Below are 19,767 nucleotides of genomic sequence, written 5' to 3' on the forward strand. Positions count from 1 at the left end.
CTTGTACGCATATTCTCACCCAGCCAGATTGGTTATGCAACAACATACCTAACATTCACTTCATTCAAGCTCCACCAAGACAACTGAATCAACAAGACAGCCCTTCAAATTCAATTGAGAAACTGACAATAATTCTTTGAGCTAAATTCAATAGACTTTAAAGGCTTGTCATTTCTCAAAATTTGTCAACAAACATGGAGTTTCAAATCATTTGATAGTGATGTGTCTATTGTTGGCTGATAAAGCTGTGCCTTTTCAATTTCAGAGCAGCAGAATAACAACTTGTATACAGTGTATTATTAAACACAGATGTCATCCTCCACATACATACGAAACAGGCATCAACAACCCAGAAGTGTAGAATAGACATACTTGGTACAATTACTGTCGATAACTTGAACACACTTAAAACTTGACAAATTAAATAGTGCTCAAAAATCAATAAATACCACATAATGTCTGATACCAATCATGCCAACAAATCAGTCAACCATAACCTACACCAAAAATAAAAATTAAATCTATAAAATTTGTATCATAAGGCACCCTCGTTTCAAATTAGAGTCAGAATCCACAGTATCCATAGAACAATACAAGTCATCAATCTTCACCCAACCCACAAAACTTTCTCGATACACATCAAGCAACAAAACTCGATCATCTGCTTCATGATATGCAGCAAGAGGGCTAAAGTGTCCAAATGGAAATGATGTTTTCAATGCTGGCATGTAGTAGTTGACAATCAGCCTTGCATGAACTTGACTAAAGACTTCCTTGATGAGTTCACGAAATTCACTCGTAGATGTGATTGTTTTATGAGAGAGATAAGTTGTTTTCTCCTTGCTCTGCTCAGCAGCTGTAGATGAATCACATGTCCAGATGTGTGGCTGGAGACCAAGAGATTCACACAACACAAGTAGTTCCTCAAGAACCATCCCTCGCCTACCACATAGAAGCAAGGATATGTCAGATCCTGAGCAAAAAGTGACCACAGCCTGTGTGACACTTTGAGTAACACCTAATCTGTCAACCTCCCAGATGGGTTTTGTAGGAGAAAGCCCCTGGTGCTAGCAATTCTCAAAGACTCAAAGACTTTTTTAATTCACTCCTACTTCCAAGTGCTCACTTTTAATTAACTAATTTAAGAAGAAAAAATAATTACAATACATGAATACGAGGAAATCGTACTGTATGTCAAGCATGCATGCAGTCTAGCTTGCACTGTAGAATGTTTGGACTTCAAAATTGACATAGGTTTACAAATTAAATGTCAACCCTGGAAGTTGACATTTCCGGGGTATTCAAAATTCTGACTCACCTATACTCTCCAATGGGGATCGAGTCCAAATCAAAGTTGGTGAGTAGAGGTAGATATCTACTTGCCAGATTGTGAGGAAGTGTTGAGTCACGGCTAATTGCGCAAGTACTTTTGGCACTGACCTATAAACCTATGTGTGAGCAGACGTTGTACTAGCTGTTTGTTAAAATATCTTAGTTGTCTAGTGTTGTGTGTGTTGTGTGAAGGGATAGTTACCTCTGGACACTACAGACAGTCAGACCTATCAACTCTCATGCATCGCACGTAAAACGCCTGCATTCGACCTTGTCTCATGCTTGTCCACATCAGACCCCTCACTTCACACATTTTGACGAAGGTGCGTTCCCCAAATTAACATACTATAGTAGTGGAAGCTTCCAGCTGCCTTTCTCAGTTTCTCATCCGAGGCACCCATACTCAAGAGCTGCAACTAAAGCTGTAATCGAAGTCAAAAAGGGAAAGGGCTGGCTGCACAGTACTATAACCTTAGTCTCGCATAACCAGACCCTTTTTGCCACATTATACTTTCGGGCGAGAAAGACTAGCCTCGTCCCCAAACTCACGTGAACTTGTCTGTGTCTGGTTTCCATATGACACTTTCAGCCTCTCTCCCCTGAGTCTGGACTCACCGCACCTACTTTCACACGCTTACTTCATTAAGTGTCACCCCATGTCATAGCCTTGGCACCCCACGTGACTAAATACTACCTACGTCACAAACTCAATTAGCTTATATCTATCTAGTGTGTGACCCAGCAGATTGTGTATCACGCCCAAGCCTCCAACAGCGCATGGTGACTCTCCACGGTGAGTGATTCACCACGTTCACGCTCTACAAATCTCAAGACAACTTCAGCATGTGGAAAGGTGATTGTATTCCTACGTTATTGTCCTACTCGTGTAGACTGGCGAGCCTGCCAAGTCTAGTTACAGCAATCCGGACTTCGCGTACGTGTAGTTCACTTGTTGTTTCGTCGCACAGCTGCTATCTGCACGGCCCTTGCTAGTGCACAGACTCTATTGTAAAGACCAGTAGGGCCCGTAATGGCAACGAGAGACACATTGACATGAAATTGCAGTCCGCTCTTCGTGTTTTGAATTATGATGACTTTCAGGAGGGTAAACTTGAAGTCTCCAGGGCCATCCTAGGGAGAAAAGACATTTTCGTCCAAACAAACAACAAGTGAACTACACGCGAAGTCTGGATTGCTGTAACTAGACTTGGCAGGCTCGCCAGTCTACACGAGTAGGACAATAACGTAGGAATACAATCACCTTTCCACATGCTGAAGTCGTCTTGAGATTTGTGGAGCGTGAACTTGGTGAATCACTCACAGTGGAGAGTCACCATGCGCTGTTTGGAGGCTTGGGCGTGATACACAATCTGCTGGGTCACACACTAGATAGATATAAGCTAATTGAGTTTGTGACGTAGGTAGTATTTAGTCACGTGGGTGCCAAGGCTATGACGTGGGGTGACACTTAGTAAAGTAAGTGTGTGAAAGTAGGCGCGGTGAGTCCGGACTCACAAAAGTGTCATATGGGAACCGAACGCTGCCAGGCTCACGTGAGTCTGGGACTAAGAGAGTGCACATAGGCATGCACACACGCACATAAGAAAAATCACTTGCCTTTTGATTACTTCTTCGTTTGCCGTACAGTCTGTTCTGAAGACGTCACCCTCCGAGCAACGCGGCTTCAACTGACCTCGATAACGTCTCCGTAAATCGTCTGCTTGGTAGAGAGAGTTGAAACAGATGACAGTACTGGCCACAGCGCATGTGCACGGATGTTCCTGATGAACAAAAGCTGTCAACATGCTCTCGCATATCACGCTGTTAGTCGAAGTTGTGTCTCTAACATCTTGAAGCAACTGCTGACCCCTAGTAGAATCCAAACGAACAACAAGACCAAACAGTTCAGTGTCATCCATCAGAGCTCTAGAAATATGCTAGTATACGACTCTGGTATCCATTTTACCCTGTAACATACGGGCAATTTACAGGTCTATAGTTTCCAGGCAACGGTAAAGCAGAGTTTGAAGGGTACACGTGTAGCGAAAAAGTCACCGTCCTAGGTACTGTATTGTAGTTTTATGCGATCAGTAGTATCTTACTATTACATGTTTAGTGAATTCGATAGAGTTTGTGATCTAGAGAGGTTGTGTGATTATGTCGGAAGGAAAGAGGCATAATGGACCGAATTACTCACTTACTGGAGTTCCATCACGTCCCGGCTTGCCACGCGGTGCAGCTTTGCAGGTAGGTAAGTTTGTTACCAGGTTTGATTGTTTGTTGTGTGTGTGTGTGTGTGTGTGTGTGTGTGTGTGTGTGTGGCGCGGTGGAGCAGATAGTATAGCGTTGGTGATGACATCCGGGATCTTGTATTCCGTGATGAGGGTTGAAGGTTCGATCCTGGCGGAGGCGACACTGTCGCAGTTTCCTTGAGCAAGAAACTCACCCACACTTGCTTCTCTCGACTCAGGAGTATAAATGAGTACCTGGTCATTGACTGGGGTGGACATGACCGCTGGCTTGGCAGCAACATTATGCAGCAGACAGGTACGTGTGGGCCTTGGTGTTCAGTCCCAGAGCTGCGCCATTGTCAGTGCCCCTGGATGACTCTGGCCAAGCTCCAGGTGGATTGTAGCGCTGGCCCCAAGACTCCACGTACCACATGGAGGCTTTGTCTCTAGAGGCAGGGGAGCTATCTCCGCAACTGACCTAAAGGTCGACGTCGAAAGACGTGGAGGACTTAACATTTGTCCATTTGTCCATTTGTCCATTGTGTGTGTGTGTGTGTGTGTGTGTGTGTGTGTGTGTGTGTGTGTGTGTGTGTGTGTGTGTGTGTGTGTGTGTGTGTGTGTAACCCCTTTGTGTATACAGTCAGGTCTAGACGAGTCCAGAGGTGATCTTGAAAGCTGGCCAGTGCACCCTGTTGCTCAATCGACATCCAATCTGTCATTGGGGCAAGCTCATCGTCCCAAATCAGTGATGCACCACGGCAAACGAAAACCAGCTTCCAGAGCAAACCCAGAAAAATCAATAATACCAAAGCCAAAGTTCTTGGAACAGCTGGAAAGCTATCTACACAGAGAGCTACAGAAACTGGGTTGCACAATGCAAGGACCAAATCTAATAAAACTGCAGGTATGAGTCATTTTCTTAAGTACACACACACACACACACACACACACACACACACACACACACACACACACACACACACACACACACACACACACACAACACACACACACAACAACAACAACAACTTCTGTATTGTGTCTAGGCATACCGCGAGGTGTTTGACTATCTGATGGAAGACTTCAGGACATATAAGCCACTGCTGTCGGCAATTAAGAATGAGTATGAGTTGGTTATTCTATATCAACAAGAGGAGATCAGAAAGTTGGAGCCATTGGAGGTTTGTAGAGCATAGGACATATACATATACACAAAATCACACAAGACTTTCAACCTTGTTTGTATAGCTACAATGTGCAGTAGACTAATACGCAGATAATAAAGTGAATAAAGTACATGTATTTCTCATTAGACGACAGTTGGAACGTTGGAAGAAGAGTGTGAAAGAAAGATTATAGCAATGAAGCAGGAAGAGAAAACTGGTGTGTCCAGAAAGTTGTTGTTTGCTGTCGGGCTGTTTACAAGTAGTTCTGTCTCAATTAATAATAAACATTTTAATAGATGTTCACAATCTTCAACAAGAGAACAAACGACTGTGTCGAGTAATAGACCAAGCCAAGTGAGAACTGCATTTGGCATTGCTGGGAGACACTCAAATTGTTTGGAATGTCTATTTGTTTTATAGTCAAAATAAGGCTTTGTTGCAAGCTCAGGTTGACAAGGTTAGTATTCAGTGCTCTGTGTAGTTACTGAGAGTGTGTGAATCTGCATGCATGTTGTCTAATGTGTTTATGTAGATGAGTGAACAGCTGTCAGTTGCTTATAAGAAGTACAGAGATGAAGCGGATGCAAGGTTAGCTGTTACTTAATTGTCTTTTCTGTGTTCGTATAGGGTTGGAAGATATACAGACATTGCATACATACAAAACACACACATACACACACACACACACACACACACACACACACACACACACACACACACACACACACACACACACAGATAGACATGCAGACAGATGGACAGACAGAGAGACAGACAGACAGACAGATAGAAAGACAGACAGTCAGAAAGACAGAAAGACAGACAGACAGACAGACAGACAGATTAACAGACAGACAGACAGATCAACAGACAGACAGATGGACAGATCAACAGACAGACAGACAGACAGAAAGACAGACAGACAGACAGACAGACAGACAGACACAGCAAGAGAGCACATTAATGTTTGTGTAAATTAGTGCTGTTGCAGTGAACTCTTAAATGTTATCGCTTTTTGGTACACTTTTGTGTTGCATCAATGTGCACTGCGTCCAAATGAGTCGCAATTACTCATTATTTCTCGTGATTAATTGCAACAGGAAGCTTCTCTTGTCTGACTTGAATGAGATGCGCTTCCGAGAAAAGGACAGCAGCAAGTCTAAAGTGGAAGAAGACGATGATCCCGTGCTGTTAAAACTCTTTCTAAAGTATTCACGATTTGCTGACATTGCTATCATTGTGTATGCATGCTTACTTGGAGCATCATAATTATGTAGTCGTGCTCAGGAAGACCTGAAACTTGCACAGACACGATTGAATGAAGTATTGGCTGACTATCAGGATGTCGTACCAAGAAATGAGTTTACTACATTGGAACAAACTTACTTGGTAAGAAACATGTCAGAGTTTGTGCACAAGTACCAAAAGTGTTGACTATAGTCTGTATTGTTGTGTTGATAGACGTTGCAGGAGGAGCATGACAAGCTGAAGGGTGATTATCGGACTTTGATGCAAGAGCACAAGTGTGTGGGGAATATTTGTTTGTTGGCTGTGTGGATGTTGATTGTTGTCTGTAGCACTTTGCTTGGTGTTCACAAAGAAGTTGTCAGTCAGAGAGACAAATTTGCTCGTGAGAGTGAACAGATGAAACGAAGCTCAACACCAAGGTATAAAAAGATGGAGAGAAAGACAGACGGGCAGACAGACAGACAGACAAACAGACAGACAGACAGGCAGACAGATAGACAGACAGACAGACAGGTACACAGACACACAGACAGAGTGATGGGCAGGCAGGCAGACAGAGAGAGAGAGAGACAGACAGACAGATAGATTGTTGAATATAGTCTTCCAGGTTCTTTGGGCCTTGGAAATATGTTTGAAAAATGTATTTAACTTTTGAGAACACTATTAGCGATCTGTAGTTTGCATTTCATTGTAATAGCTGTGATTTATGAAAATATACAACCATTGACAGACAGACAGATAGACAGACAGTATATTTAGTGTTTGTAATTGTGCTTAAAATGTATTGAAATAATGAAGACAGGCAGACAGACAGACAGACAGACAGTCAGACTGACTGACTGACTGACAGACAGACATCATTTATTGAACATACAAGGCACTACGTACATCATAGGAAGTCGAAACATAATAGTCGCTACTGAAATCTAAAACCCACTAATGAATGCTACTTTGAAGTTCGCAGTCTAAAGCTATATCAGCACTAGAACTTTGTAAATGAAGTCTGTCAATCTTCTTCAGCAAGACTTTAGCATTGCATCTCTGTAGGATTACACTCAATTTTTTTCTCCAGTAGGAACGGAATTCAGCCTTGTTGCATTTTCCGTCGCTGTCCCTTGATCGCAATGACAAAGTGTTCAGGTAGTCTGTCGCAGTATTCCCCCAGTGACCGAAATGTTCAAAGACTAACGGCGCAAAGTTAGGGGTGGAACCTCCAGGTAAAAGATCTTTTAAGTATTTGGCCTTCTTCTTTTCTTCTCTTCTGGATGCAGCACATCCACTTTCACTACTCGACCTGGGAAAAGCTTCGCAGCTCCAAGGGTGGGAGAGTGAAATATCAAGGTCAATGTTAGAACCATTTCCAGCATCGAAAACCACAATGTCCGGTCGATTACTATTGTTTGTGTACCTGTCTCGCACTTCTTTTCTGTGGTGAAGACCCACCTCCTTGAGGCACTCGCACCAGCCTGCTACGACACTGTCATGTTGCCATACAGGTCCACCCCCGTGTTTGCAGGTCAAGAAATGGTATCCATAATCATCTGCTTCTTTCCCACACTCACAAATAGGTGCCAGGGACTTGAAGGGCATTGGGCATCCCAGCCTCAGAAGAGCCGCTAACCGAAATTCGGAAGGCTTAAATGCAAGCCTATCTGAGGAAGGTGCTGCCTCTAGCCATGAGCCACATCCAGGACCTTGAATCGACCTTAGACGAGCAGCCTGATGTTGATCCTGAGATTGATCCAGAAGGTGTTGAAGACTAGTTGTAGATAACTGACTGACTGACTGACTGACTGACTGACTGACTGACTGACAGGGTGATGGACAGGTGGATGGGCAGGTAGTTATCTAGAAAGGCTTGCACAGCAAGTTCGAAAAAGTCATTAGGTGATTCTATCATGTTAGACCTGATTGGGAGCGCTGTGGAGAACACATCGAAGGTGGCACTGAACGGTGGAATCAACTAATGGAAGGCCACACCAGTGATGAGATGATTGACATTCTCATTTCCGAACTGACTGGAACAGGTCTAGAACACATACAACAGCCTGAATTTTTCGAAGCACAGGTATACATATGTTTACACGAACGAAGTACTTCAGACAGCATTTTATACCAAAGTCAATGCATTACACATTTCCATACACAGCAGTTAATTGACTGACCTAGCTATATGAATTTATATCCAGTTGTGCAGTGATCTTGTCTATATCAAGTAGTAACAATTAGAAAAGTGTGTATAAGTTATGTGTTATTTAATTAATAATTAAATTAACTATTAAAATTAAATTAATTATTATAATTAAATTAATTAACTAAAATTGAATTATTTATTAAAAAATTAAATTAATTATAAAAAAATAAATTAACTAACTAAATATAATTAAATTAACTATTAAAAAATTAAAATTAAATTAAATTAAATTAACTATAAAAATAAAATAAATTAAACTAAATTAACTATTAAAAATTAAAATTAAATTAAATTAAATTAAATTAACTATAAAAAATTAAAATTAAATTAAATTAACTATAAAAATAAAATAAAATAAAATAAAATTAACTATTAAAAATTAAAATTAAATTAAATTAACTATATAAATAAAATTAAATTAAATTAACTATTAAAATATTAAAATTTAATTAAATTAAATTAACTGTAATTAAAATGCTAGTATATTTAATGTTTTAACTGATAAAATATTGGATTAATTGCAATATATTGTAATGCATGAAATTGTACTTTTCTGCGTGCATTCTTGATATCAGCTAGCCATACAATACAAACTATACTTAATTTGAATGAGTATGTTGGCACACTATCTAAATTTGAAAATTGAGGTTGTATTCTAATATGCAAATTTGCTGGATGGTCGTAACTTGAACGTATTGTTTTCTGTTTAGATACATTTTGATATGCAACTGTACAGACGCATTGACATATAATTTTATAAATTCTTATGTTGCAATTAGATATGGGCAAATTACATGCAAGCATGTTTAGGCTATTCAGCAGATCGTCTCCTCCCCAGGAGGACCTGCATCCTAGGAGGTAGAGACGACCGGCTGGATACTCGAGCCTAGGCATGTCTCAGCTCAGAGAAAGTCTTCCTTCTAAACCAGATGTTGTGTTAATTAATGCGTGAACATCGTATTTTTCTGCAGGGAACAAGCGAAGACATTCCAAAGCATCTTCAGTTTGATGGCCAAGTGAGAAACAGGAAGTTGACTAGAAAAGATACAATGCTGTTTATTGAGGACGTGTGGCAAGAGAGACAACGTCTTCGAACCACAGAGGTGTGTACGTATGGTGTTGCTTATTATTTTGCTATACTAATAGTGTGGCATCTGTATGCATTTGTTTTAGACTGAATTACAAGCGTTTCCTGATTTCTTTTTCTTGTATTTGCAACAGCGCTTCTTTGATCAAAATCAAGTAGTCGAGTGGGGCTATAATGTTCATGATGCATGCACTAGGTTTCATGGTGAAGATCAACGTATTGCTTTGTTTGGAGATATTTTAAGCACGGAAGTCAGAGCATAGTGACTAAAATAGGTCTACTAGCTGTTGGTGATGTGGTGCATTGTGATCAGGTTGACGAAGAAGTTTATCACCAGCAAGAAGCTTCACTCAAACAGTTGTCTGAAGGCTTTGACGCTGTGGCAGGCAAGACTGGTGAAAAGGTACTTTAGAGTTTAATAAATGGGTCCTATTTAATGGGTTGGTAATGAACATGCACTGCAAGTTTTGTTTAATATGACAATATTAATATTTGGAGATCATGTTGGATGTGGTGGCACAGTAGGCATTGGGGAGCATGAATAAATACATAATTAATAAAATTTTAAATAAATCCATACGTACCATAGATACTGGCACATACTAAATATATGTGAAAGATAGGGATACATGTTGCTCGTGCAGGTTATTATTTTTTGTTTGTCTAGAAAGGCATGGTCAATGTATCTAAACTGAGTCGAGAATGTACATCATTGCTTGTTCTTGTTGTTCCAGGATGTTGTTTCTAAAGACGAATTGTCTGCAATAATTGCCAATGTATTTCCTGCCAAGTCTCAAGCAGCAATCGATGCTCTCTTGAAAGTCTGTGAAGATGATCAACAGCTTTCAGATACCTCGAAAGTTAACTACAAGAAACTACTAGCAGAAGTCAATACACTAGCCGTGGCACGTACATGTGGCAAGTGCTGTATTTTCTATATTTTGGTTTAGGATGCCTCATCGACGGCACCATTTCTCGACCTGCTGAGAAGACAAGAGGAAGCAGAACGCAATGAGTTTGTATCAGAGATAGTACAAGCACTTAAAGGCAAGAGGTAAGTAACATCTACAATCTGGATCAAACATTTCGAGGTTCAGTAATAATGTACTTTCAGTGATGTGACTGTTGATGAGCTGAGACAGGCTGTACTGGCAGTCAATCCAGGGAGAAGCGAGTACGAAGTCGTCCGAGTCTTGATGCGTGGATTTGCTTTCACAAAAGCGTCCGAGTTAGACGATTGTACGGATGCTATTGAAACTTCTAGTCTTGTGAAGTTACTACAAACAGGCGCCATCAGTCGAGTAGGGAGAAGAGAATAATATTATTCTGTAGCCATGCATGTATGTATAGATGACACAATTGTAACAGTAGATGTCAGCTAGATTACCAACACACAACTAGCTGTATTGTTTTTGGTGTAAATTTTATTGCAGCAGGCAAATCCAATGAAAATATTTTTGTTTACTTAATTGTTGGTTTAGTAGCCAGCCAGCAATATGTGACAATATATCGTGGATGATAGTGTTACTATGTGCGTAAATGTTAACTAATGAAGACTGTTTGTACTATATAACTAAATTAATAATGAATGACATGCACATTATACTGTATCTGATTCACAGCAACTGAGACTTTGAATTCTCTGTGAAGAGAAGGTTGCTTCAGTTTGGATGTAATGGGAACTTATAAGGTCTAGATGCATGCCATGGTCTTTGACTGGTATATATCCAAACGCTCGCAGAGCTACATTGCACGACAGAAAGAAACTGTCTGACTGTCTGGACACGAGTTGCATGCATATATAGCTTGGTAGAGTTGGATGATAAACAGCCAGGGTATACTAGACACCAGACTGCTCCTAGATCTGTGCACGTGATGGGTGGGAAGTAGGAGGAGACAAGAAAGCATTCGTTCATTCAGTTCATTCATTCAGTTCTTTCTTCTAGCGTCTCCCCTCCTACTCTCCACCCATCACGTGCAGACAGCAGTCTAGACAGCCAAACTGGAATATTATCTACAGCTGGAATTTAATTGTTGGCAAATATTAAAATGTTAATACACCGTTAGTTTCAGTCGATTGACATTGAGTAAACATATATTCATAAATAAAAAAATTCGCGCACGTGACAAATGACACACACACACATTTCAGAAGACACAGTAAAACCTCTGCTGTTGTCCTAAATCAGTAGGTCACAGCAGTTTTAGAACTTCCTACTAATGAATCCGGGCGTGTAGTAGTTGTTGACCCGTATACGTACAGAATACGAAGAACGATAAAGCAGTTACCAGTATGTCCGCCTCTATCGATATCCGTGTCACACAGCTCAACGTCTATCCTGTCAAGTCTTGCCGTCGCGTGTCTGTTTCATCGGTTCGTCTCGATGAGTTTGGCGTTTGCAACGACCGACGCTTCATGCTCGTCGATGGCAACGGCCGTTTTCTAAGTCAGCGGCGTTATCCTATTTTGGCAACAGTTACAGCGACATTGGAAACAGAAGAGGCACCAGAGGATAATGGCGCTATTAGAAGGGTAAAGATGTCGTCACCTCATGTTGATTGGGATCTCGAGGTAGAGCCGCGACGCGATGGAAAGGTAGTGCAAGTTGGTATATGGGAAGACAAGGCACTGGCTGTCGATCAAGGAGAAAAGGCAGCAGAATGGATTAGAGATCTTTTGAAAACGGGCATGACTTATAACCGGTTTGTTGGTGTGTAGTGTGTGTGTGTGTGTGGGGGGGGGGCATAATTTCCTTAAGCAAGAAACTTACACACAATTGCTTCCCTCGACTCAGGAGTATAAATGAGTACCTGGTCATTGACTGCTGGCTTGGCCCTAACATCATGCAGCAGACGGGTACTTGTGGGCCTTGGTGTCCAGTCCCAAAGCTGCGCCATAGTTAGTGCCCCTGGATGACTCTGGCCAAGCTCCAGGTGGATTGTAGCGCTAGCCCTAAGCCTCCACATAGTGCATGGAGGCCCTGTCTCTAGAGGCAGGGGGAGCTATCTCCGCAACTGACCTTAAGGTTGATGTCATTCACGAATGACGTGGAGGGCTTGACATTTGTCCTTATGTATGTGTGTGTGTGTGTGTGTGTGTGTGTGTGTGTGTGTGTGTGTGTGTGTGTGTGCGTGCGTGTGCATGTGTGTGTGCATGTGTGTGTGTGTGTGTGTGTGTGTGTGTGTGTGTGTGTGTGTGTGTGTGTGTGTATGTACACAACCGCACAGATTATTGTATGGCATGTCTAGGTTGGTGACTATTGGTGAGATAGGAACGAAACGACCTGTTAGAATCCCTTCTGATTTCCCTTCTCTCCCTGACCGTCAGTTGTCTTTTACCGATGAGGCTCCAGTACTGTTGTTGTCAGAAGAATCACTGACCAACTTGAACACAAAGATGAAAGAAAGGACAGGAACAGAGGTATACGTCTAATAGCATACACACTGTGTATGACAATTTTACACTGATTGCACAGTATGTAATATCAATATGTCAGGCCTAGTCTCATATTGATTTGTCTTAATTAATCGACAGGTTGTAATGGATCGGTTCAGGCCAAACATAGTTGTTTCAGGCTGTACCAATGCCTTCGACGAAGACTCGTGGCTTCTAATTGAAATTGGAAATGTTAAATTTATGGCGTACAACAAGGCCGAGGTAAAGATGTTTCAAGTTTACATCATAGTATTCACATAACTAGATACAGACTGCATGATATGTATACATAACACTAAATCCTTGCACATCGATCTACACATTCTGATCAGAAAGCTTAAAGTTTTGACTGCCAGTGTGTATCTACATATGCTCACAGTAATTAATTAATTTAAACTGCTACTATTGATAAACATATTGTGAGGAATTAATTAGTTAATATGGCAAGAATATTGAGACTCTCACCTAGACTATCTGTTGTACTCTCTCTGTGTGTCGTGCATGTGTGTGTGTGTGTGTGTGTGTGTGTGTGTGTGTGTGTGTGTGTGTGTGTGTGTGTGTGTGTGTGTGTGTGTGTGTGTGTGTGTGTGTGTGTGTGTGTGTGTTTAACCAAAGCATTGTTGTCTGCCCATGCCCATCCATGCCTAGCAATGAGTGTTAGTCATTTGAGATGGTCTGCTGTATACGCACATTATATGCACGACATTATGTTAGATTTTTTCACAAATAATTTTGTTTTTCACAGCGATGTAAAATGACTGGTATTGATCAGCTGACCGGAGAAGTTGACAAACATGGGCCGCTACACGTTTTGAGGGAATATAGAGCACCTCGTGGTCCAGGCCATGCAGAATTTGGGCAACACATTATACCACTCAGCCTCGGTGGTCAGCTTCAGCTTGGAGACAAAGTGAAAGTCATTAGTCTGAAAACGAGTGTATAGCTTAGTGTGACAATATTGCATATTTAACTAAACTGTACAGCTAGGTTTGAGACTGCTGGCAGAGAAAACTGTTATGTAGAAGGTTTATGCAAAATTGTGTTTCCAAATTTGAACTATATATTAAAATATAAACTACAACAGATACAAGAAACTTGCTCTCTCAAATTATTCTAGACAGGAGCGTATCCGGGTACTAACTAACGTAATGGCGGTGGGAGGGGCGGGGTGTACTACTGATTATCCGGGAGGTCTACCATTTGTGGAAATGTCGGAATTCAGTGTTGCTGCCAGTTTCGAGAGAAAAGCCAAGGAGGTAACCGGTTCGCAGCAGAGCATACAAACGCTCTCGGTTTGGGCCATTCACCATCGAAAACACGCAAAGAGCATAGTGGAGGCTTGGCTGAAAGAACTACTCTCCTGTCAGTAGAGATAGAGATAGACTAATGAAGCATGACTTCTGAATATGTGTGTTGATGTTGCAGCTAGAGAAAGCAAGAAATTGACGCTTATTTATTTGGCGAACGACATAATCCAGAATAGTAAGCGGAAAGGTCACGAGTATTCGTCGGAATTTGGGATTGTTATGGCCAAAGCACTGGAGAACGTCTACCAGTTAGTCATACACGTTACGAGGTTGCACGTTGCTTTACAGACATGCACTACATCTGATCGAAAGACGAGGCGTATTATACTTTTCATACAGAGTTATGTTACAGTAGTTTAATTAATTAATTAATTAACCTTTTAGTTTAGGGCAATAGTGTGGCGTAAATAGATTTTATCTGAAGACCAAATCTGGAGATATTCCTGACTTCTTGTTCTGAGTTTGTTCTACTGTAGATACTGCGATGACAGTGTTGAGAAGGCTGTGAGTAGAGTACTCGACATCTGGGAGGAGAGAGGAATCTACAATGAGCACACTATCTCGTTGTTAAGACCCAGAAGTGACTAGACAACATCTCAAGCTTGAATCGTTTTAACTTTGTAACAAAGCATTATTGTCTTTCTGACCAGGCTACACGCCTCCATACTCGCCACCACCCGAGATGAGTGCTAACACAGATGAAGGAGCAGTCGATCAATTGCCATTGAATGTAGAAGAGGATGCCGAGTGTTCAGAGGAACCACCAGATGTGAGAGACCACATGCATAGTGATCGTTGCACTAGAGTTTGGTATTTGACGATGGTTTGGTGTACAGACAGAAACCTTCCTAGAACGGTTGAAAAACCTGGACCAGTCGGCTGCATCACACGACGATAGAACACGCATGAAAATTACAAATATTGCACAGGAATTGTTAGATCCCTCTGCTGTTGCCAGCATTGATGGTATCACGTAATGCCTCACCATTCTTGTGGTACGTTTATCGTCTAGCACGAACGTCATCTGTACGTTTAGATCACAGAGAGTTGGAGAGATTACAAGAGAAGGCTGAGAGTGCTCACGAGTTACTTGAAAAGTACAGCAAACATTTAGGCAGCGAAGTGCGCGACCGCATTTCCATGGTACACATGCTTAAGTCATACATCAACCACCATCGTGCAGAATTGAGCAGAGCTGAAGAGCAACTCACAGTATGCCTGTTCGTGTTGACTTATGCTTTGTGCTCCTTGAGTGATGTCGTTGTGTAGGAGCATCGACAAAAGCACGAGAAAGTGCAGAAAGTGCGCAAACAGCTCCAGTTGCATCTGGATAGCCTTCCAGATTTATCAAAGTTACCGTCCAACACTGGAGGACTTGCTCCTTTACCATCTGTAGGAGACTTGTTTAGCTGAGCATGCTGTGTTGTTTGCTCTGACAACTGAACGAGCAACATCAGTATTGCGATTGTAAGTAACAATCCTCATGGCAGGCTCCTCATTCATATAGATGTATGTATGTATGTATGTATTACAAATACATCGAATGCATGTTTGATGTATAAAGAGTGACACTCATGGTACAGGGTGTTGCTGGCATTTTAACTGACTGGCGATCTACACGATCAACTTACGTTTTAGGCTACTAGCCATTAGTTAATTAATTAACCCAAGGCGCGCATCCGCCAGGCTTACAGTCTAAAGACCAAGGAACGGACGGACAGTTGGAATGCAGCGCATGCGCTCATTGTTATCGCTGGCTAATATTAGTAGCTTTACACACACACATACACACACACACACACACACACACACACACACACACACACACACCACAACCAAAATGCAGCCCTATTTTGCCTGACATTCAACTGTAGAGCAGAAGTACGAAGTTTTGTAGCCTCGAACCTCCAGACCAGAGAGCGCGCGTTTCAGCCAATCGCCTGTAAAAACAAAATTACAAATTTCAAGACAAGTCCTAGCATAAGCATACCTGTAGGTATGTACAAGTACGCGGTATGACTTGCGCACCACTCAACCGCACCACTTGTCCTAAGTGTGCGCAATAATCTGGGAACCCGAGGTTGTCAGACCTGAGTTTTGTGTAGCCCCAGACGCAGTGTGGATTGCAGCCCCGGATGCGCTGCCGTCACCACTACGTCTGGTATGGTACCGCCCTTTGCGGTCACCGTTAATCATGTCCCTAGGGACATGATTAGTGTCAGTTACAAGTGTACTTTGTCGGTGTAGTAGATTGCAGGAAACGACTGTCGCGTGAGATCTTCGCTAATTAGCGTGCATATATGTAGGCAGCAGTCCAATGCATTGCAGTAGAGGCATATGACGCATTGCAGCTTCAACTGAGAACCTGTGTACGCGTTCAAAGGCGTATGGTGCACTGCAAGTGCCATTTCTGATCTTCCATTTCACCGCTACGCTCTCTAACGTAGCTGCAATCTCTTACTAACGCTTGACAGCGGCCTAAAATCGCAATATCGACAAGTACAGAGGCTAGAACAACGTCAAAGTCCAATCGAAAGCTCAGTTCCTAGCTAATAACATTAGTACCACACGCGCTGAAGAATTTGATTACATACTTACTCCCGCCCAGAAAGGCGGTACCATACCAGACGTAGTGGTGATGGCAGCGCATCCGGGGCTGCAATCCACACTGCGTCTGGGGGCGAGGCTAAGTTTTATGTCATTGTACAGAGTAACGCCAACGGGAGCTGACGTTATCATGTCTGGAGGAGATGGCGGCAAAAGCAATCCAGAATCAATTCAAGATTTTGCTGTTCCTCTGAGACGCAGCGGTCGACGGCGCCAAGCTCCGAAAGTGTTCGTTCCTGAAGAATTTCACGCGCGCGTCGGTTGGCAGAACGACGAAAAGAAACGACTACTTGAGGCACTCACCAGGTGATGACGACAAGAACGGCTGGCATGTTTCGAGTGCCGAAAATCAATGGTTTATGTTAGGTTGCTAACTGTTTAATTACTATTGATTAATTAATATAAAATTATTAATATTAATTAATATTATAAAATTATTAATATTAATACTATTAATATATTATTAAATTAATTATATAAAGTGGTTTAAAGTAGTTATATAATTTAATTTAATTTTGAATGTGCAATTGTGTAGGATTTAGGATTAGGGTCATTTTAGTTACACTGCACTTGTATCAATACAAAGTAATGTGAAATGTTGTTTGTGTGTGTGCGTGTGTGTGTGTGTGTGTGTGTGTGTGTGTGTGTGTGTGTGTGTGCATGTGTGTCTGTCTGTGTGTGTGTGTCTGTGTCTGAAGTAGTCGTCTATCTAGATGCCATTACACGATCACATTATTACATCGTGATGTACTGGATAGATTCTCGCCCTGATGTCAGATCAATGGTGTGTAGCAGTGTTAGGGATTCGTAGAGATGGTGTAATGTTGTCATCTTAAAAACAAAATGTTGGCTGACCATCAGGCCTATTTGATTGTTGTGCAGAGTTGTTGCTAGGCTCGATGGTCAGTTACTTTTAATTTATAAATGATTAAAAATTAAATTAAAAATAAATAATTAAAATAAATAATTAAAATAAATAATTTAAAATTAAATTAAAATAAATAATTAAATAATTTAAAAAATAAATAATTAAAAATAAATAATTAAAAATAAATAAAATACCGGAGTTGTTGCTAGCTGGTCATTTACCCCTACAAGTGAATGACCTTTGAAAAAAGGTCTTTTGCCTCATAGGGGGAAGACTGGGTGGACCGTCAAGCCTAAGTTGTGGCACTCAGGATGGAGTTCTCTACAGTTTTATGTGAATGTTAAATTGCGATACAGAAATTAACCTACACCATGGTCACATGATGTGCAACAAGTAATATATGCATCACGTGACCATGATATAAATTACTTATTGTATGATTAGCATACTATATGGGTTTTACCATACCAGCACTCGGAGCAAGGTTATAGGCCTCGGCTTCACCTTGTATGGCAACCCCACCCCTCGTGCTTGTAAAACCCATATAGCCATGCTAATCATACGATAACCTACACATAGAGCTTAACTCTTGGTAAATTTATTAATTTTATTAATTTTTATTATTTTTTGTATAGGTGTAAATTTAATTGTTTGTGCCGGTTCTACGTTGTACAACTTGTCGATGCACAGTGTGTTCGATATTTTTATTCACTTCATTTTCTTTCTTGCTGCTAGACAACTATTAACGATTATTGTTGTTTATGTTAATTAAGGGACAATGGCAAATATGACTGGGAAGCTTTGGCTAGTCATGTGCAGACCAAGAGCACAGATCAAGTCAGAACCTACGTTCGAAGGATTAGAGCAAGAGGTGAGTGTTAGCTAAATATAAAGATCACTAACTGATCACATTCTAAGTTTGATTACGAATTAACTAAATGGAATTTTTTGTGTACTATTATGTGTTGTATTAGCAAAACAAGGAGCATCGTCTCGGAGTGAGGACAAACCACCTATCGATGTAAGGCATGTGACACGTGAACAAGCACGTGATATGATGCACGTGACACACACAGGAATCGAAACTATAATGAATGACTACGTTACGAATCTCTTGACTCTTACATTTTAGGAATGGATCGCACTTTCGGAAAAGCTAAGCAAAGACTCGACCGCAGTAAAAAGTTGTCTGTCTCAGGTAGACTAGAACTCATCCTTGGTCAGGTCTGTACGAACGACCATTTTTTTTGTACACAGATAATGCGGTTGGCTGCAGTCGAGCCTCTGCCGACGATGGGTACTATACAGTATAACCGACGTCGTTACACCTTACACCACAGTCTGAATCCTTGTTATTGTTGTTTGGCTAGAATGTCCCACTCCGAACTATTCGCTCATATACAAGTATCTTGCATGTCTCGTTAGTGGAGAAATGGTCCCCGACTTGCCACCCACAGGTAAATCGACCTCCAAGTTGTGCACTCGGATTATGCATGCTCATTGTTAGTGCTGATTTCGTGTTGTATTTATCATGCAGAATCGATTGTCGTGCTGGATTTGGTCCGTGATCTTATGGAGCATCTCTCCAGTTGCGACATCACGCCACAGTCTGCTCACATGCGTAAAATGTATCCTCGGTTAGTCAAGAAAACGGCTTCTAGTGCAGCGCACACGGCCATGGAGGATGATGCCTCGTCGTCGAGCACACAGGAACCTATTCCGGCTGAAGACTCAGACACACCTCGGCTTCAACCGAGCCTCTCGGCCGTTCTCCAGTCATTCAATCCATTCGATATTCCAGTCCAACTGCTGAGTCCCAGTTTAAAACGTGATGATGAGTGACGTGAGAGAACAATGGAGTTTGAGTGAAAAAAGTAAAGAAAACAAAAACAAGTTTTTTGCGAAATAAACAAATAAAAGTCCAGTGTATTACACTTGTGTTTTCAAATTCAAATTAATTAATATAATATATTAATTTTATAAATAAAATAAAAAAATAAAATAAAAAATAGGAAAAAATAAATAATAAATAAAATATAATAAAATAAAAAATAAAACTAGAATAAAAAAACTAGAACAAAAAATTAAAAAATGTCAAATTAATTAAATAAAAATAAAATAAAAAATAAAAATAAAAAATAAAATAAAAAATAAAATAAAATAAAAAATATAAAAATAAATAAAAAATAGAAGAAAAAATAAATTGTAGTGAAATAAACCCCCACGACCTTGTCACGACTCTTGATGTATTATGATTGTCGTTTAATACTCAATAATATCTATTTACACAA

At 40.9% G+C, this 19,767-nt stretch overlaps 5 protein-coding genes across 7 annotated transcripts; 4 read left to right on the forward strand and 1 right to left on the reverse strand.

Annotated features, from left to right (window-relative positions):
* Positions 1–372: 372 nt before the first annotated feature.
* LOC134178786 (uncharacterized) lies at positions 373–3,300 on the reverse strand. The gene is made up of 2 exons (XM_062645681.1): positions 2,950–3,300; positions 373–942 (listed from the first exon to the last, which is right to left on the reverse strand). The coding sequence occupies exons 1-2, from the start codon at positions 3,249–3,251 to the stop codon at positions 522–524; spliced, it is 723 nt and encodes a 240-aa protein (XP_062501665.1). The 5' UTR covers positions 3,252–3,300; the 3' UTR covers positions 373–521.
* A 20-nt stretch (positions 3,301–3,320) lies between these two features.
* LOC134178787 (translin-associated factor X-interacting protein 1-like) lies at positions 3,321–10,727 on the forward strand. Of its 2 annotated transcripts, none has more exons than XM_062645684.1 (19): positions 3,321–3,395; positions 3,475–3,579; positions 4,204–4,467; positions 4,610–4,744; positions 4,877–4,946; positions 5,026–5,083; positions 5,150–5,186; positions 5,262–5,317; positions 5,830–5,937; positions 6,007–6,118; positions 6,191–6,252; positions 6,307–6,396; positions 7,883–8,045; positions 9,143–9,274; positions 9,345–9,509; positions 9,572–9,661; positions 9,993–10,145; positions 10,209–10,312; positions 10,373–10,727. In XM_062645684.1, the coding sequence occupies exons 2-19, from the start codon at positions 3,490–3,492 to the stop codon at positions 10,575–10,577; spliced, it is 2,094 nt and encodes a 697-aa protein (XP_062501668.1). In that variant the 5' UTR covers positions 3,321–3,395; positions 3,475–3,489; the 3' UTR covers positions 10,578–10,727. The 2 variants fall into 2 exon arrangements, with proteins under 2 accessions (XP_062501668.1, XP_062501666.1); XM_062645682.1 differs by having other exon boundaries at positions 3,332–3,395; positions 3,449–3,579.
* Positions 10,728–11,367: 640 nt separating this feature from the next.
* LOC134178854 (mitochondrial amidoxime reducing component 2-like) lies at positions 11,368–13,779 on the forward strand. Its single transcript, XM_062645761.1, has 4 exons — positions 11,368–11,961; positions 12,508–12,679; positions 12,794–12,916; positions 13,440–13,779. Exons 1-4 carry the CDS (start codon positions 11,552–11,554, stop codon positions 13,635–13,637), a joined length of 903 nt encoding a protein of 300 aa, XP_062501745.1. The 5' UTR covers positions 11,368–11,551; the 3' UTR covers positions 13,638–13,779.
* A 107-nt stretch (positions 13,780–13,886) lies between these two features.
* Positions 13,887–15,641, forward strand: LOC134178731 (regulation of nuclear pre-mRNA domain-containing protein 1B-like). The gene is made up of 7 exons (XM_062645619.1): positions 13,887–14,056; positions 14,120–14,249; positions 14,478–14,581; positions 14,652–14,770; positions 14,838–14,967; positions 15,038–15,213; positions 15,271–15,641. Exons 1-7 carry the CDS (start codon positions 13,903–13,905, stop codon positions 15,412–15,414), a joined length of 957 nt encoding a protein of 318 aa, XP_062501603.1. The 5' UTR covers positions 13,887–13,902; the 3' UTR covers positions 15,415–15,641.
* A 1,042-nt stretch (positions 15,642–16,683) lies between these two features.
* Positions 16,684–19,734, forward strand: LOC134178345 (snRNA-activating protein complex subunit 2-like). 2 transcript variants are annotated; one of them, XM_062645207.1, is made up of 7 exons: positions 16,684–16,914; positions 18,250–18,347; positions 18,451–18,497; positions 18,609–18,674; positions 18,734–18,773; positions 18,847–18,933; positions 19,014–19,734. In XM_062645207.1, the coding sequence occupies exons 1-7, from the start codon at positions 16,697–16,699 to the stop codon at positions 19,316–19,318; spliced, it is 861 nt and encodes a 286-aa protein (XP_062501191.1). In that variant the 5' UTR covers positions 16,684–16,696; the 3' UTR covers positions 19,319–19,734. The 2 variants fall into 2 exon arrangements, with proteins under 2 accessions (XP_062501191.1, XP_062501192.1); XM_062645208.1 differs by lacking the exon at positions 16,684–16,914 and adding an exon at positions 17,611–17,869.
* Positions 19,735–19,767: the final 33 nt, after the last annotated feature.

This window comes from Corticium candelabrum, chromosome 4, assembly GCF_963422355.1.
Source record: "Corticium candelabrum chromosome 4, ooCorCand1.1, whole genome shotgun sequence".
NCBI classification, from domain to species: domain Eukaryota; kingdom Metazoa; phylum Porifera; class Homoscleromorpha; order Homosclerophorida; family Plakinidae; genus Corticium; species Corticium candelabrum.

Excerpts from the sequence above, each read along its gene's own strand:
- LOC134178786 (XM_062645681.1), bottom strand. The coding sequence starts at position 3,251 with ATGGATGACACTGAACTGTTTGGTCTTGTTGTTCGTTTGGATTCTACT. Across the intron at positions 943-2,949 it reads AACGAAGAAGTAATCAAAAG|GCGAGGGATGGTTCTTGAGG; the intron begins GCAAGTGATTTT and ends TCTATGTGGTAG.
- LOC134178787 (XM_062645684.1), top strand. The coding sequence starts at position 3,490 with ATGTCGGAAGGAAAGAGGCATAATGGACCGAATTACTCACTTACTGGA. Across the intron at positions 4,468-4,609 it reads CAAATCTAATAAAACTGCAG|GCATACCGCGAGGTGTTTGA; the intron begins GTATGAGTCATT and ends TATTGTGTCTAG. Across the intron at positions 6,119-6,190 it reads CATTGGAACAAACTTACTTG|ACGTTGCAGGAGGAGCATGA; the intron begins GTAAGAAACATG and ends TTGTGTTGATAG.
- LOC134178854 (XM_062645761.1), top strand. The coding sequence starts at position 11,552 with ATGTCCGCCTCTATCGATATCCGTGTCACACAGCTCAACGTCTATCCT. Across the intron at positions 12,680-12,793 it reads AAGAAAGGACAGGAACAGAG|GTTGTAATGGATCGGTTCAG; the intron begins GTATACGTCTAA and ends ATTAATCGACAG. Across the intron at positions 12,917-13,439 it reads TGGCGTACAACAAGGCCGAG|CGATGTAAAATGACTGGTAT; the intron begins GTAAAGATGTTT and ends TGTTTTTCACAG.
- LOC134178731 (XM_062645619.1), top strand. The coding sequence starts at position 13,903 with ATGTCGGAATTCAGTGTTGCTGCCAGTTTCGAGAGAAAAGCCAAGGAG. Across the intron at positions 14,057-14,119 it reads GCTGAAAGAACTACTCTCCT|CTAGAGAAAGCAAGAAATTG; the intron begins GTCAGTAGAGAT and ends TTGATGTTGCAG. Across the intron at positions 14,582-14,651 it reads CTCGTTGTTAAGACCCAGAA|GCTACACGCCTCCATACTCG; the intron begins GTGACTAGACAA and ends CTTTCTGACCAG.
- LOC134178345 (XM_062645207.1), top strand. The coding sequence starts at position 16,697 with ATGTCATTGTACAGAGTAACGCCAACGGGAGCTGACGTTATCATGTCT. Across the intron at positions 16,915-18,249 it reads CTACTTGAGGCACTCACCAG|GGACAATGGCAAATATGACT; the intron begins GTGATGACGACA and ends ATGTTAATTAAG. Across the intron at positions 18,498-18,608 it reads AGGACAAACCACCTATCGAT|GAATGGATCGCACTTTCGGA; the intron begins GTAAGGCATGTG and ends CTTACATTTTAG.